Here is a 16,662-nt window from a genome sequence, read left to right as displayed (position 1 = left end):
ATTAACTGTCTTTGAAAACCCACTAGAGAGTCAGCTGTGGATCTGTTCCAGCTCTGCAGTACACAACAACAGCAGTAACTCATTAGGAGAGCTCTAGTGGCCTAGTGGCAAGAAGCAGTGCTGCAATCCCAAAGGTATGTGGTCCAAGGCCAGGAACTACTCTGCGGGAGAAAGATGGAGAGTCTCCTCCCATGTGATTAACTGGCCCTGAAAACCTGCCAGAGGGTCAGCTGTGTAAGGGTTCCAGCTCTGCAGCACACAGCAACTCATTAATAACTCAGGACGCTCTGGTCTATAGCATGTTGTGCTGCTAATCCAGTGGCTTCATCTCTCTGCATAGTTCAGAGCCACCAGTGGGCTTAGAGGGAAAGATGGACACTCTCCTCCCATATGATGACCACCTCAGAAACCTGGAGCGTAAACTCCATTGGGCTCCAGCTGCAGGATAATGCATTTTTAATAGCTTTTAACTACCATTAGAATGGTTCTCTTACAGGTAGGCTATATAGAGATAAATTCAGAAACTAATTCAATAATGACTTCATTTTTCATTTTCCTGATAATTCATATTCATGTATAAAAATATAAAGTTTCAGGTGCCAGGGAAAATAAGATTACTTGAGATATAAAACATTTTAAATTAATACTTAAAGCTTAAAAAAAATTTAAAAATAATTTAGCATTCTCACATTATCCTTGCACTGCTGACCACACAAGGCTTAATAACAAGTTCTGTAGACACTATGGAGTCCATGTGTAGGCAAGACCGGGAAGTTCTTTTGGTTTTCTACAAATAGGTATTTATAATGGAGACTCTCAGAAAACCTGCTTTCAAAATAGGCTGCCCTGTGTATCTCCATTGAAGCTTTGTGATTGAGAAGCACCTTTACAGATCAGATGATCTGAATTTTATGGCAGCCTGATATAATTCTAACTGCTGATACTATCCACCTTGTTCTTTCTGGTCACCAGTAAAATTTCTACCTCCATATTTGAGATGTATGTCCCAGTATAATGATGTTCGAATTACATACACAGAACTGTGATCATATGCATTGCTTTTATCCACCTTCTTAAAAATTTCCCCTTATAATTCATAACCTTGTACATTAGATACAAACATAATTCTGTATGTAAAAGTACTTTGCATGGGACATTTTGAGTCAGACGATTATATGATTTACTATGCCGAGGATGAAAAGGTGAGGAAGAATGGGGTTGGTTTCATAGTTTGAAAAGTCATTTCTAGATCCATCCTGAAATACAATGTGGTGAGCGACAGGATATCCATACGCATCCAAGGAAGTCCAGTGAATACCACTATAATTCAAATACATGCACCAACAACTAGAGCCGAAGAGGAGGAAATAGAAGATTGTACCAACTTTTGCAGTCAGAAGTTGATCAAACATGCAATCAAGATGCATTGATAATAATGGACAACTGGAATGCAAAAGTTGGGAACAGGGAAGAAGGATCAGTAGCTGGAAAATACAGGCTCGATGAGAGAAATGAGGCTGGAGATAGAATGACAGAGTTCTGCACATTCGATGATTTATTCATTGCAAATACCTTTTATAAGAAACATAAACACAGGCTATACACATGGATCTCACCTGATGGCATGCATAGGAATCAAATCGATTACATTTGTGGAAAGACTCGGTGGAGAAGCTCCATATCAGCAGCGAAATCCAGGCCGTGTGCTGATTGTGGGACAGACCACCAAACTACTCATATGCAAGTTTAAGCTGAAGTTGAGGAAAATTAAATCAAGTCCATGGGAACCAAAATTTGATCTAACGTCTATCCCACTCGAATTTCAAAACCATCTCAGGAATAGGTTTGAGGGCTTGAGCACCAATGAGCGTAGGCCAAATGAGCTCTGGAAGGATATCAAGAAAATCGTCCATGAAGAATGCAAAAGATCATTTACAAAGGTTGAAAAAGAAGAAAAGACCAAGATGAATGTCAGATGAGACTCTGAATATTGCATTAGAGTGCCAAGAAGCCAAAGCTAGAGGAAGAAACCAAGAAATCAAAGAACTAAACAGAAAATTTCAAAAGGCAGCCCAGATGACAAAGTAAAATACTATAAATGAAATGTACAGAGAGTTGGAGTCAGAAAATCAAAAGGGCCGAACTCGCTTAGTGTTTCTTAAGCTGAAAGAGTTGAAAAACAAATTGAAGCCACGGGTGGCAATACTTAAGGATACTTTGGGTAGAATGTTAAATGATCCAGGAAGTATCAAGAGAAGATGGAAGGAATACACAGAGTCACTGTATCAGAAGGAATTGGCTGACACAGAAGAATTTAATGAAATGACATAATGAGCAACAGCCTATGGTGATGAAGGAGGAAGTTCAAATTACTCTAAAGGAATTGGCAAAAAAAACAAGGCTCCAGGAGTTGACGATATACCAATTGACATATTTCAACAGACAGACACTGCCTTGGATGTGCTCAATAAGTTGTACCAAGAAATCTGGAGAACAGCCAGCTGGCCCACTGACTGGAAAAGATCAATATTTGTTCCCATTCCAAAGAAAGGTGACCCAACAGAGTGCGGAAATTATCGAACAATATCATTACTATAGCATGCAAGCAAGATTCTGCTGAAAATTATTCAAAAATGTTTGAAACAATATGTCAACAGAGAACTGTCAGATGCGCAGGCTGGATTTAGAAGAGATCGTGGTACTAGGGATATTATAGCTAATGTAAGATGCATCTTGGCAGGAAGCAAAGAATACCAGAAGAATGTCTATCTGTGCTTCATTGACTATGCAGAGGCTTTTGACGGTGTGGATCACAATAAGATGTGGCTGACTCTGAGAAAAATGGGAAGCCCAGAACATCTGATTGTGCTAATGCGAAACTTATACTTGGACCAAGAGGCAGTTGTCAGAACAGAGCAAGAAGACACTACATGGTTCAAAATCAAGAAGGGTGTCCGTCAGGGATGTGTCCTGTCTCCATACCTTTTCAATCTGTATGCAGAAAAGATCATCCGAGATGCTGGGCTGTACGAAGAGGAATGTGGCATCAGGTTTGGTGGAAGAGTCATCAACAACCTGCATTATGCAGATGACACAACCCTGCTTACTGAAACTGAGGAGGACCTGAAGCTCTTGCTACAGAAGGTCAAGGACTGCAGGCTCCTATGGATTGAAGCTCAACATCAAGAGAACGAAGATTCTCACCACTGGGCCAATTGGCTGCATCAGTATAGATGGTGAAGAGATTGAGATAGTAAACAGTTTTAGTTTGCTTAGCTCCACAGTCAGCACTCTTGGTAACAGCAGCCAGGTAATCAAGAGACGAATTGCATTGGGAAAGTCGGCTGTGAGGGACTTCTCAAGAGTACTGAAGAGCAACGATGTCAGGCTGGAGACTAAGGTGCACCTGATCCGGGCTATAGTCTTCACAATTACGTGCTTTGCATCAGAGAGTTGAACAATGAATAGGGTAGACAGAAAGAGAATTGATGCCTTTGAGCTGTGGTGCTGGAGAAGAGTGTTGAATATACCATGGACTTCTAGGAGAACAAACAGGTTTGTCCTGGAGAAGGTGAAGCTGGAATGCTCCTTGGAGTCAAGGATTCTGAAGCTTCGTCTGACAAATTTTGGGCATGTTGCAAGGAGGGACTGGTCCTTGGAGACAGACATTATGTTTGGCAAAGTGGAGGGGCAGTGAAGGAGAGGAAGACCTTCGATGAGATGGATCGTTTCTGTGACTGGAGCAGTGGGAATAAGTGTGTCTGAGATGGCTAGGTTGGAACAGGATAGAACAGAGTTTAGAGCTCTTGTACGTAGGGTCGCTGTGAGTCTCAAATGACTCGATGGCACATAACAACAACAACAAAAGTACTTTGCAATTTGTCATGTACTTTAGAAATTGAAACTAGAGTCAGAAGAACTAAATCAATCACCATGTGGTACTAGACTCTGATATAAGATCTATTGTTATGTCTGTGGTCCTTATTTTCCCACTCTTCTAGTAGCCTAGTCCGTAGGGAGTTACACTGCTAACCCTACCAGTGGCTGCAAGGGACAAAGATGGGCAGTCTCCTTCCATGTGATTTACAACCTCTGAAAACCCACAGGTGGCCCAGCTGTGAATCAGCTCCCATCCTTTGCCAATGAGTTTGAGTTTTCTGATTCCTGGAAGACCTTCAACTCTGAAGACTGACACAGTGACAACACGATGGACTTGAGCATTATGCTGATTGTGAGAAAGCACAGGAGAGGGCAAGGTTCTGTTTTGTTGTTCATAGATGTTTAATCAGCTCAACGGCTCCTACCAACAAGAAGCCGGTAATAACTAGGTTTTCCACTACTACACTTCACCCACAGCTGAGAGTGTTCTCCTGCCTGCTGATGTATTGGTTATTTTCCAAGCACTAATTGATCACCCATTATGTACTTTTGTGTACTGGGTATTGCCTTCGGCACTACAGGGAGATGTTACATGAAAGACTTCTTTAAATATAAACATAATCTCTGTGCTCAGGTGGTTTCTACTTTGCAGGCATTCCTGCAGTCAGTAAACGATGTTGAAAGGTATTTTTCTGGGCTCTGAGAATCCAAAGGCAAACATGGCAGATCTCTGTCTTCAAGAAGCTCAGTGGAACTGAGGGAAGCAAACAGACGTGGGAAACTTGTACAGAGTGAAATGCGCGCTTCAAGACGTTAGTCTTTTCAACCCAACGCTTTCAAACCTAGAATTTTACACTCTGTTAGATAATGCACACTACTCAAAGGGAAAGTAGTAAATGACTGTAGCTCTCAGCTTTGACCTTGGTGTGCTGGTCTGTGGGTTCCCTTAGGAGAACCATGGCTGGCATGTTACTCCCTTTTGAGCATTGTTGTTTTTATGTGCCATTGAGTTGAAAGCAACTCATTTGCTTCCCTTCAGTGGGTTTTCAGAGGCTGTAAATCTCATGAGAGGAGATGGCCCATCTTTCTCATGGAGCAACTGGTGAATTACAACTGCGAGCCTTTGAAGTCACAGCACAACTCCTTACCACAAAACCACCAGAACTTCCTTTATGAGATTCAAAAATTAAAACAACAGAATATAAAACTTGTTATTTGTTACTTGTGATAAATCAATGCAAAATCTGCTTCCAAAAAGGGCTTAAAGTAAAGCATTGTTCTTTTATTCTAGTTAAAGAGAGTGCTACAGTTGTAGAAACTGTAAAAAAAAAGTTCTCTTTAGTAATAGTAAAGTTTAGGATATTAATAATAATTTATTAAGACTAAATGTGAAAGAATACATGAGAGGTAAAATCAGAGACCAAAAATAAACTTGAACAGTCTGATAAATGTATCAACAGACATATGATTCAGTTGGAGAAAATAGTATATGTGTGACTATATATCAGTACGTATGTATATACTACTGATATTCTTTTGTACACCCTACCCCCTAATTACTTTCTTAAGTAGCTGGATTGCCTTGAAAGCCAAGCTAATCTCTCAGTGTGAGTAACATTTTTAATGACAACATGTACTAGGATACTGCACAAAAAGCAGTTACAAAAAATGTCATTCATGCTTATTTCCCTGCCACATTTATAAGAACCTGCTTTGGGCTGGAGAGTAGTACCACTGTTGTAGCAATTCTTCAGGCACCAATATTGAATGTGATATTTACCCTAATTTCCTTATTAGGCCATCAGTGATCATGGACAGCACAATTTCTCTGAAACTTTTCATGAAGGACCTTTTATTTCTTTTTATTTATATTGTTTCAACTGTATATCCCAGAGATTATTAAATCCAGTAAAAAAATTTTCCCTGTCACTTCAAGCTTTTCAAATACAAAAGCAGTCTTTGACATTAGCTTGGTTGTGTATCTTGACTGTGTCCTTTTCATGTTAAACTCAGTGTTTCATATATCAAAAGAAAGAGCACAGGTGTAATGTGGAGCCCCATGCTAGGAATAGAGTGCATGGGAAATAGAAGTCATTATACCACTGGTAGTAGTGTAAGTATTTGAAATATTAGTAACACAAGGTACCTTTTAATTCTAAATATTTTAAAGTCAGCACTTTGAGCCAGCAATCAGATTTGCAATCATCCAACCTTTCAGAAATCTAATGAGATGTGGGAGACTGCAACAGAGAATGAGAGCCCTGCAGAGTTAGGGGGCTGGTGTCCCCTGGGCCAGCTCCTCTCCTCGCGCCTGGAGTGGGAGCTTCACGCAGGTGTTGAGGGGGCTCATTTCACTGTTTATTTAAATATGTAAAGCAAGGCCCTTCCAGCTGCATCTTCAAACTTTCTCACATTTACTAGATGATTGTTTGTTATTCTTTAGTCAGTTTCTTTTATGTCTATTAAACAATTGCAATTTCCTTTACTAAGAAGACTTTTACAATATAGGTAAATGTTTCCATAGTTAAATTTCTTCTCCTTTTTGATCAAAACATTATGATTCCTGTTTTCAAAGGATCATTATTTCACCAAGAATGTTAGTAATAAACTTTACACTTAAATTTTTTTTTCTTTCATATATTCAGCTATTCAGGTTTTCCATTTTCATTTCAAAGTACATTTGCTTTTCTGTGTACCTGGGTAACTAGCATTTGCAGAGGGAAGCAGTAGAATCCTCTTTATGTTATTAACTGTGGTTCCTTAGCCCTTGAGGCCCATTGGCATACGGACTCCCAAAGACTTCAGAGGATCCTGCTTCTCAGATCTTCCCTGTGGGGTGCGAGCTCAACAAGGTAGAAGCTGTAATTCCACCAGCAATTCTACCGGTCTCTTTTTCTACAAGTTAACCATATTCTGCAAAAGTATGCCTTCTTGGGGAATAGCTCATTCTTAAAATATTAATGTTTAGGATATAACTTGTTTTTCATTAAATCAAAATCCTATGAGCAGTTTTCTTAAAACATCTAACAACACATTCCAAAACAGCATATAGATTCCATGACCTGCTCTCACTATCAGAGAGTAGAATATTTCTATTAAAATTGTACTAGCCTAAATGGCATAAAGAAACAATTAGCATTACTTTATATGTCACATACTCTAATATGTCACATACTCTAATTCAAACAAAACTCCAGACAGCACTGGCATAGAGCTCACAGTTTAAACTGTGTGGTGACTAGGTGCTGAGATACCAAGGGGGTTCCTGGGAAGGAGCTGGGCTGCACTCCTCTTGCTCCCTGGAATGTGTGCATCCTCTTTTAGGGCTCAATGCCCTAAACACTAAATGGTATCTTCCCTTTTCCATAAAAGCAAAAGTACGTTCCCGATTTCTTTGGTTGGTAAGTACAGGTACTGGTTGGTGAAAGTTTTTCATGAAATTGAAATTGTGTAAAGCAAGCTTTAGAAAAGCAGGTGATGACTGTATAAAGTTTAGAAGCAGGAGCGACATCCACTTCCTAAAAAAAACATGCCTCCAGGAACTCTATGAACTGTGGTAAATGTAGATTAGCTGTAGAGGGGCTTCAGACCTTTTGTTCATAGGATCGCTATAAGTCGATGACAATCAACATATAATAACATATTATTCAGCATATACATGTATACATGTACATGTATACATATTATACAACCTGTATAAAGTACCAGTGACTTAGGGGGGAAACAAAGTGCTTTCTTCAATTTGAGATGGCAAACTTTAGTTCTGAAGCTTTCTTAACTCACTGCTGTCAAGTCAGTCCTGATTCACAGTGACCAAAGGGAACATAACAGAAACCCTGGTTGTTTCCAAGGCTAAAGTATTCATGGAAGCAGACTGCTGTCTCTCCACTGGAGGAGCCAATTAGTTCAGTCAAATTGCTGGCATTTTTCACTTAGCGGGTGAGCACTTTAACTACTGCACCACCAGGGCTTCTTGACATTTTCTCACAAGTTCATGAACTTGACCTTGAAAGATTCTCCTCAGTCATATCTATAAAATTGTATAAACATTTTATATGTCACTGACATTCTATATTTTCTTGTGATGGAAGATTATTAGATGTTCTCCACAGCTAAAATTGTACAGTAATAATGAACAGATTTAAAGTGGGATGATCTTAGTATTTGTTGTTGTTGTGTGCCTTCTAGTCAGAACGACCCATAGCTGACCCTCTAGCAGGTTTTCAGAGGCAGTTGGTCCCGCAGTAGAAGACTTCTCGTCTATCTCTTGTGGAGCTGCTGGTGGATTCAAACCACCAGCGTTAGGGGTTGCAACACAGCTTCTTGCCACTGGACCACCAGAGCTCCCGGTGTCTGATTGTTTTGTGTACCCTCAGTGTGGAACTGACCCATAGCTGACACTCCAGTGGGTTTTCAGAGGCAGTGAATAGCACAAGAGGAGACTGCCTGTCCTTGTCCCGTGGGGCCGGTGGCCTTGAGCAGTGTGCCTTCAGAATTTCAGCGCAGCTTCCTGCCTCTAGTCCACCAGGGCTCCCTAGTGTTTGATTAGATCGCTAATATTAACCATTTTCTCTTCCAGAAAAATTTCAACGTGAATCTGTTTAAACTACTGATAGAAAAATATTTTAAAGGAGTTTACTTTTGAAGCTCTTTTTTCCCACCTTCTAAAAGTATTTATTGAGCTTTCAAGTTCTAAGGTGTCTTTTATACTTTAATTGCAATGGGTGGCAATCTTTCTTTTTTAATTTATGATCCATATCCAAAAAGAGTACTTGAAATAGTGTTATTCTATAAAATTCAAGTAGAATTAAAGGGAAATGTTTATTTAAACAGTGACCTTTTGAAATCTGATTAGTAAAATTACCAAGGGAAGAGATTGTCCCAACACATCCTATCAGCAGGCAGGCTCTGCTCATCACCCACCTGCTGGGAACGTGGTTTAAACACTCCAGAGTTTTAGGAACTCTGTAAGCTGAACATAGGAAATTGACTAAATATTGATTGTGAGAGGAAGAGGGAAATTTATTGTTGTTTTTGTTGTATTTCCATTTGGAAAAGCATTAGTACTTGTCAGGGTGCAAAGAATGAACTAGACTCCATGGCACAAGGGTAAGATTCTAAATCTATTTTGCTTTTAGAGATGCTGCTCTAGATATCATTCTGAAACAGTACAATGCAAGAGGGAAGTGAAAAATCTTCAACAGTGCTTTGTTTTCTAAATCTTGTTTACAGAATTCTCCCAATAATATGAGCCTGAGTAATCAACCGGGCACTCCAAGGGATGATGGTGAAATGGGGGGCAATTTCTTAAATCCTTTTCAGAGCGAGAGTGTAAGTATTCTCTCAATTACGTTATATACATGTTTTACTTCTGAAATTCATTTTATTATATTAAAAGCATTATTATTTTTTATCTAGAGTTTTATGTGGTTGAATAGAAATTAGAAGATCAAAATTAAAATAAGATTTTTGTTAAAAATAGAAGCATTATTATTATTATTATTAATTTCAATGAACATTTACAGATATTTTGGATTTCCATTGATTCATCGTTTCACTTTTCTTCCTGCTCACCTCCCCCCTCCCCAGTTCGCTCTTCTCTTTAGAATGTAAAATTCCTTCATTGGTATATAATCCCCCCGCACTCCCCCCACCCCCATCCCGAGTATACTTCACTCTGCAACCTTCATTCTGGACTCTTATGATAATCATAATGCCCTATAATAACACTGCTTTTAAACTGTTCTCTCCCTCATCTGTTTCAATGCAGTATACATAATTCATCCAGTTTTTCTCATTCTTACCCCAACCCTGATGTCAGTCCCATTCTACAGCAGTGGCACTGTGCAGTGTTTGTCCTTTTGTGACTGAGATATTTCACTCAGCATAATGTCCTACAAGGTCACCCATTTTTAATAATAGTGCATGAGTTCCTTATTTTTCAATGCAGTATAGTATTCCATTTTGAATATACCACAGTTTCTCTATCCATTAATTTGTTGATGGGCACTTAAGTTGTTTCCAACTCCTTGCTATTGTGAACAAAGCCATGATAAATATACGTGTGCATATATCTACTTGGATGGCGGTTATGGTCTCTTTAGGGTGTATTCCCAGTAGTGGAATTGCTGGGTTAAATGGTGTCTCTGTTTGCACCTTTTTTGAGAAAGTGCCACACGGCTTTCCACAGTGGTTGCACCATTTTACACTTCCACCAACAGTGAATAAGGGTTCCAATCTCTCCACAACCTCGCTAGCATTTGTTGCTTGCTGTTAAAAATAGAAGCACTTTAAGAGACATTTCTTTGGGAGAGCGGGAGCCAGACATTTTCTCTTACATTCCTGACCACAATAGTCACTTTCTCACAGAGGATACTGTGAGGGAGTAAAATGGAAATAGGTTGATAGTTTTTGCAGTTTGCATGTTTCCACAAATGCCTCAAGTCATTGCAAACCAAAGTTTGTTCTTAGTACTGACCTTATGGCTCCACGAATTATTTCTAAATAATGTCCTGCCTTCATCTGATAGATGCCAGTGGACTGAGGGTCAAAATTGGCTGTCATTTTCCTGCTGTTTACATTTAAATTGAACTAGATACACAAGCCATTTTTTTCCCTGTGTGATTATAATGTTAGGTAAAGGCGTATCATACCATATGCCCATAGAAATAGAAGCAAAAGAGAAATAAGTACATGAATTCATGAAACAAATCGTTACTGAGCACATAGCTAGCTGGTAAGCAGTATGCTAAACAGTGGAGAGTTTTAAAAAACAGACTGGATTTCTGTAGGAGCTTGATTCAATGTAGTGTTTTTATTTTGTATTTTAAATGTTTATGGTAAAATATATCAACAAAGTTTTTAACGATTTTGAAGTCTACAATTTAGTGACAACTACTACATTTACCATGTTGTGCTACCACTATTACTACTCATTTCAAAATGTTTTCTATATCCCCAAACAGAAACCTTAGTAACCTTCACAATGTACTCTTCCTCCCTTTTCGCCCCATCTCTTGCTAACCACTAATAAACTTTCGTCTTATACATTTGCTCATTCCAAAGATTTCATATAAGCATTATAGGTATTACTATGTGTCCTTATGTGTCTGGCTAATGTCATTTCACAGTTCGTTCATGTTCATAGTATGTCTTAGGACTTTATTTCTGTTTATTGTCTTGTAATATTCTGTTGTGTGTACACATTTTGCTTATCCATTCACCTACTAATGGATTGTGAAAGTTGCTGCAGTGAGTGTTGGTACAACACATATCTGAGCCTTTGCTTTAAAGTCTATTTTGTGAAACAGAGAAAGAGAGAGAGACCCTCAACTGAATGACACAGTGACTGCAGTAATAGGCTGAGTATTAGGCTGTCAGAAATGGTTGAGGATGGCACAGGATCAGATTTGTTGTTCATGGGGGACACTGTGAGTCATACTCGACTCGATATCACCCAACAGCATAGAGAGAATGTTCTAGTAAGAAGCTGTGCTGTAATCTCAAAGACGTGCAGTTCAAATTTACCAGTGCTCTGCAGAAGGATGGGCAGTCTTCTGCGTGATTTACTGCCTCTCAAAACCTGCTGAAAGGCCAGCTATGGGTCAGGTCGGTTCTGGCTTGATGGCAGATAACACACACACACACACACACACACACACACACGCACGCACACACGCACATACATATATATAACTAAATATACATATAATTTACATGATAAAATTATTATGGAGAATCTGCTAAATAACAAATAGAGTCAAAAGAGAAAACTATTCACACATTGCCCTAACTCAGTCTCTATCAGAAGCGATACTCTCTCAGTTTGAAGCAGTGGCTGGTATAGCATGTTCATTCTGTAGAGTGGCTAAGAGGAAATTGGAACCAAGATTGAGTCTTCTGAGAATGTCTCTGCTTCTTGGTATCATTTTAGAGTCTCTAAAGACAAAAGAATTCCTTTACTTTGAGAGTTTATTTTCTTTTAAACTGAAAATAAAAATCAGGCCTATTTTCTATTTGTCTTCTTTGAAGGATCTATAAGTGGGTAAAAAGAAGTATTTAAAAGTTCATATAGATGAAAAGAAACATGAGAAATTCTGTTGTTTAAGACATAATTATTGTTAGGTGTTCTTGAGTTGTCTCTGGCCCACAGTGACTGGACTGAAACACTTCCTGGCCCTGCAGCAATGTCCTCACTCTCATTGTTATGTTGGGGTTTGGTGGGTTTTTTAATTAATTATTTTAATTTTATATTGGTTTGCATATAAAATTTGCATATATCATGTTTCATATATATATAGTGTTTCACACTTTGCTCTATTCACATTGTGTTTTATAGTATCATTCACATATATATTGTGTTTTATAAAATGAATCATCAATAATCCGTGCCCACCATTACATTCAGGTCCCTTTTGGCTCTTTCTTAATTTCTTCAACCTCTCACTCTGGCCATGACTTCAAGATTCCCACTCTTCTTCTTCCTCCCCTTCCCTCTTTTGACTTTTGTATACATCTTACTAGTATCTTACTAGTAATCCTTGTATTTTTAAAATAATGTTCTTATGCAGAGTTTGTCCTTATGAGACTGAGTTAATTCACTCAGCATAGTGTCCTCCATTTTCTCCCCAAGTTATGTAGTAGTTTTCAAAATCATTGTTCTGAGTGCTGCATGGTATTCCATAATGTGAATGTCCCACAGTTTCTCACTGCATTTGTTGATGGACATTCTGGCTATTTCCCTTTTAATCGCTATTTCGGATAAAGCTGCTATGAACTTCAGTGTCCAAATCTCCATTTGTATCTCAGTTCTATTCTTCTGTGGGATAAATCCTAGTAGTGGAGTAGCTGAGTCATATGGAATTTCTGGGTTAAGCTTTTTGAGGAAATGTCAGACTGTCTTCCAGAGTGGCTGTATCATTCTGCAACCCCACTAACAATGTGTGAGAGTTCCAGTCTCTCACATCCTTTCCAACATTTATTGCTTGCTCTCCTATTAAACTTTGTCAGTTACCGGTGCTGAAGTAGTATTTCATTTGCATTTTTCTTTATTTCTTTGGTGAAAATATTTCCATTGATATTCCATCAATTTCTGGAACTTTTCTGCACCAGTGTCTTCAGCACAACTGAACTTTTAGTGCTGTCGGTTCTTGATCTTCTACTACCTTTTGAAGTATTTGAAAGCCAGCAGTTCTGTTTTGACACTCAACACTTGTTGCTGTGGAGTCTGAGCCAATTCATAGCTGATCTTCCATTAGGATTCAAAGGCCATGAATTTCCCAAGAGGAGATGGCTTACCTTTCTCTTGAGGGTCTGAAGCATTGCAGACTTGAACTTTGGTTTAGCATAGCATTTCCCTGTATTCTCTGTCATGAAAGTTCTTGGTCCAGTGATTGTACATTCCTTCCATTTTCTTTTGATGCTGCCTGTCTTTTAAAATTTTACCCCATAGTAAATGAGTCTTCAGTATTACAACCAAAGGCCTGATATTTTTTTCCTTTCCCTTATTTCAGCTTAAGAAATAACAAACATGTTTTCCTTTTTATTTTCTCACCTTACGTCTTTGAACATATCTTTATACTTTATGTTCTCCAGGGCCCTGTGAGGTCTTCTGTATAGCTTTCTTACTCTGTCATTCTTCTTTTTACTCTAACTTCTCTATATTCAAAATCTCTTCTTACACTCATTTTTGGTCGTTTTTACTTCCTTGTCTGTCTTTTTTATTATTATTAATTTTAATGAACATTAAGCGAGATTTTGGATTTCCACTCATTCGTTGTTGCATTTTTCTCCCTGCTCCCCCCAGTTTGCTCTTCTCTTTGAAAAGTAAAAGAAAAATTCCTTCATTGATATACAACTCTCCCCCCACCCTGAGTACACTCCACTATGCAACCTTCATTCTCAACTCTTGTCATAACGATAATACCCAATCATATATCACTATTAAACTGTTCTCTCCCTCATCTTTTTCAATGCAGTATACATAATTTATCCAATTTTTCACAGTCTCTCTCTTTTAATGTTTTTTTTTTCTTCATGTATACTGTCCTTAGTCTTATTTCATAAATTATGTGGTCTGCAATCATTAGTATTCAGTATATCAACTCTGTTTCTGAGGTAGTCTAAATTCAGGTGGGAAGTCCTGTATTATCTCTTAAATACTTGCTTTAATTTTCTTCAGCTTCAACTAGAACTTAGATCCAAGTTGTTTATACTCTCTGTTCCAGTCAGCACCTGGCCTTATTCTTACTGATATTGAACTTCTTTGTCATCTTTCCACAGATGTAGTTGATATGCATTCTATGTGATAAGAGCCAAATATATAGACACTGTTTATGTTATTGAAAACAATATTCACAATAAATATGTCAATGGCTTGCAAAATCCCACATCATTTCTATTACCAAGGCCCTATTTTATGACCATTGATCCTCCTTCTTTGTTTCCCGACTCTCACATTCCAATTACCAGGTAATTATCAATGCATTTTCATTTCAAGTTTGATCAATTCTGGACTGTAAGAGTTGACAGAATCTTTAATTTCTTCATCTTTGACATTAGTGATTGATGAATAAATTTTAATAATAGTTTTATTAATGAGTCTTCCTTGTATGCATATTGATACTCTCCTATCTCTGACAGCATCACACTCTGGGAACGATCTTGAAATATTCTTATAAATGATGAATGGAAAAATTCCTCTTCAGTTTGTCACTCCTAGTAGGCCACTCATCAGCTACATGACCGTCCAATCCAGAATGGCCAGAATCAGTTCATTTCAGCTAATTCCTAGGATATCAATCTTTACACATTCCATTTCACTTTGACAACTTCTAATTTTCCTAGATTCATACTTCATACATTACAAGTCCCATTTATTCATGTTTGCAGCTGTTTTTTCTCATTTGGAGTTAACACTGTCTGAGCCAGTGAAGTCCTGAGTGCTTTCCTCCATCCACCTCATTAAAATGGAATCTCCTTAGAGGAGGCAGCTCTTCGTTCAGTCATATCTTGAGTACCTTCCATCCTAAAGGGCTCATCTTCCAATTCTTTATCTAACCTTTCACTGCTATTCAGAAGATTTTCATTGGCTCTTCCCCCCCACCCCCAAAAGTGAATCAACAGTCCTACTTCATGGTCTGCCTTAGTCTGGAAGGTCTACAGAATCCCATTCATCTGGGGTAATCCTGCTGATATTAGAAATACTGCTGCACAGTGGTCAGCACAGAATGACAAACTGATAGAGGTCATGATGCTTAGATTAATGAGAATGATGGTTTGAGTTCTTGTTCTTTTCACTATTAAGCAGCAGCAGCATAATTAATTTTCCTTTGTTCATCTTACCTAATTAAAGACATTTATTTCCCTTTCTGCTAATTGTTCTAGCAATAAAATGGTATAATTTAGTGAAGTGTAAGATTATTACTTTAGTTCAATTTAACATTTATTGCTCCTGTTATATGCAAAGAATTAGGCTGAGAGCAATGTACTCTGAAATAAATATAACACAAATCTACCTTCAAAGAATGCAGTCTGAAGGGAAGGAAAAACAGGTGTTTACACAGCTAACTAAAACATAAATTAACAAGTGCTCTAATAGGTCTAAACCAAGTGTTTTAAAAATACAGAGAAAATTATTAATTTGAGGTTGGAAGAAAAAGAAACTTATTTTTTTAAAAGGTTAACATAATTTTAACTTTATGGACAAGAGCAAGAAGGACTCTTCCCTTCTCCTTAGTCAGATTTTTCATTTGTAAATTCTGCCTAAGGAGGGATGCCATTGCAAGACCAACATCAGAAAGTTACTTCGTGGAGAACTAACAAAGTATAGTTGTATCTTTTTCTACTTGTGTATGGAGCAAATCTGTCAGAGGAGGAAAATGCAAATATTTTTCACTAATAAAGAGAGTTGATAGGTAGTACAAGAGAAATAAGAGACCCCAAAAAACAGGCAAATTTCCTCGAGTTCCAGCTCTCGCAGGTTTCACTGGACCAGCTATGAAACCTCACGCAGTCAAATCGAGACCAGGAGAAAGTGACTCAACAGGACTGAGCCCTGGTTATGGTCTTTACATAGGAGACTGTCACATTTTGTCCCACAGCAGCTGGAAAGTTTGAATTCACAGCTTTTCAATTAGCAGCGAAATGATTTAAGCATAGTACCACCCAGGCTCTAGTGCCAAGTATGTTGTTGTTAAGTGTCGTTGAGTCATAGATGACCCATAGTGACCCTATGAACAAAAGACTTGAACACAAAACTTTCATCTTTTCTCCAAGTTCATGAAGTCTCCAGAGGCAAGCTTGTTTTGGAAGTAGATGCCACTCTTGCTTCCAAGCCTGTTTTATTCGGGAGAGCCACAAAAACCAAAAAAGCCTTTTTAAATATAAGGCCACACCCTGTTGTGAACAAAAGCCACACCCTTGTCTCAACCCTAAACCAGAAAACACACCTTAATCTGGCTGTTCTCATCTTCCTTGCCTAGAAACAGCCCCAGACTGGCAGCCAAAGCTTTTTTAACTACGAGGCCACATCCAAGTATACCAAGACACAAATCATTTTTCGTACAGAATAAACATTCACTTTTTCCTGCACCCCCAACTGATTATGCACAAACAAAACAGCAGGTCCTTTTTTAAATAAGGGCATAGGAAAAAGAGCAGTTGGTCCAGGGCTGCACTCCTACCTGACTCCTGACCCAGCCTCTCCATCCAGACCCCAAAAACAAAGTAAAATGCTAAGCCATTGTGCAGAGTTAGTAGAACACAGAAACTCTTTTCTCTCTC

General features: G+C 38.4%; 1 protein-coding gene across 4 annotated transcripts in view; it reads left to right on the top strand.

The window, feature by feature from the left end:
• Positions 1-16,662, top strand: part of SSBP2 (single-stranded DNA binding protein 2) — a 427,469-nt gene that overhangs the window by 402,525 nt on the left and 8,282 nt on the right. For 3 of the 4 annotated variants that reach the window (XM_006889861.1, XM_006889862.1, XM_006889863.1), the window contains one exon: positions 9,112-9,210. The exons of the other annotated variant lie outside the window; for it this stretch is intronic. In XM_006889861.1, coding sequence (XP_006889923.1) covers positions 9,112-9,210 — 99 coding nt within the window. The remainder of the gene's footprint in view (positions 1-9,111; positions 9,211-16,662) is intronic. 4 annotated transcript variants of the gene reach the window in all.

Source organism: Elephantulus edwardii, unplaced genomic scaffold, assembly GCF_000299155.1.
Source record: "Elephantulus edwardii isolate Elephantulus edwardi_28Jun2011 unplaced genomic scaffold, EleEdw1.0 scaffold00082, whole genome shotgun sequence".
Classification (NCBI taxonomy): Eukaryota; Metazoa; Chordata; class Mammalia; order Macroscelidea; family Macroscelididae; genus Elephantulus; species Elephantulus edwardii.
Note: the sequence above shows the minus strand (reverse complement) of the source record. Positions and strands in the feature narration are given on the sequence as shown.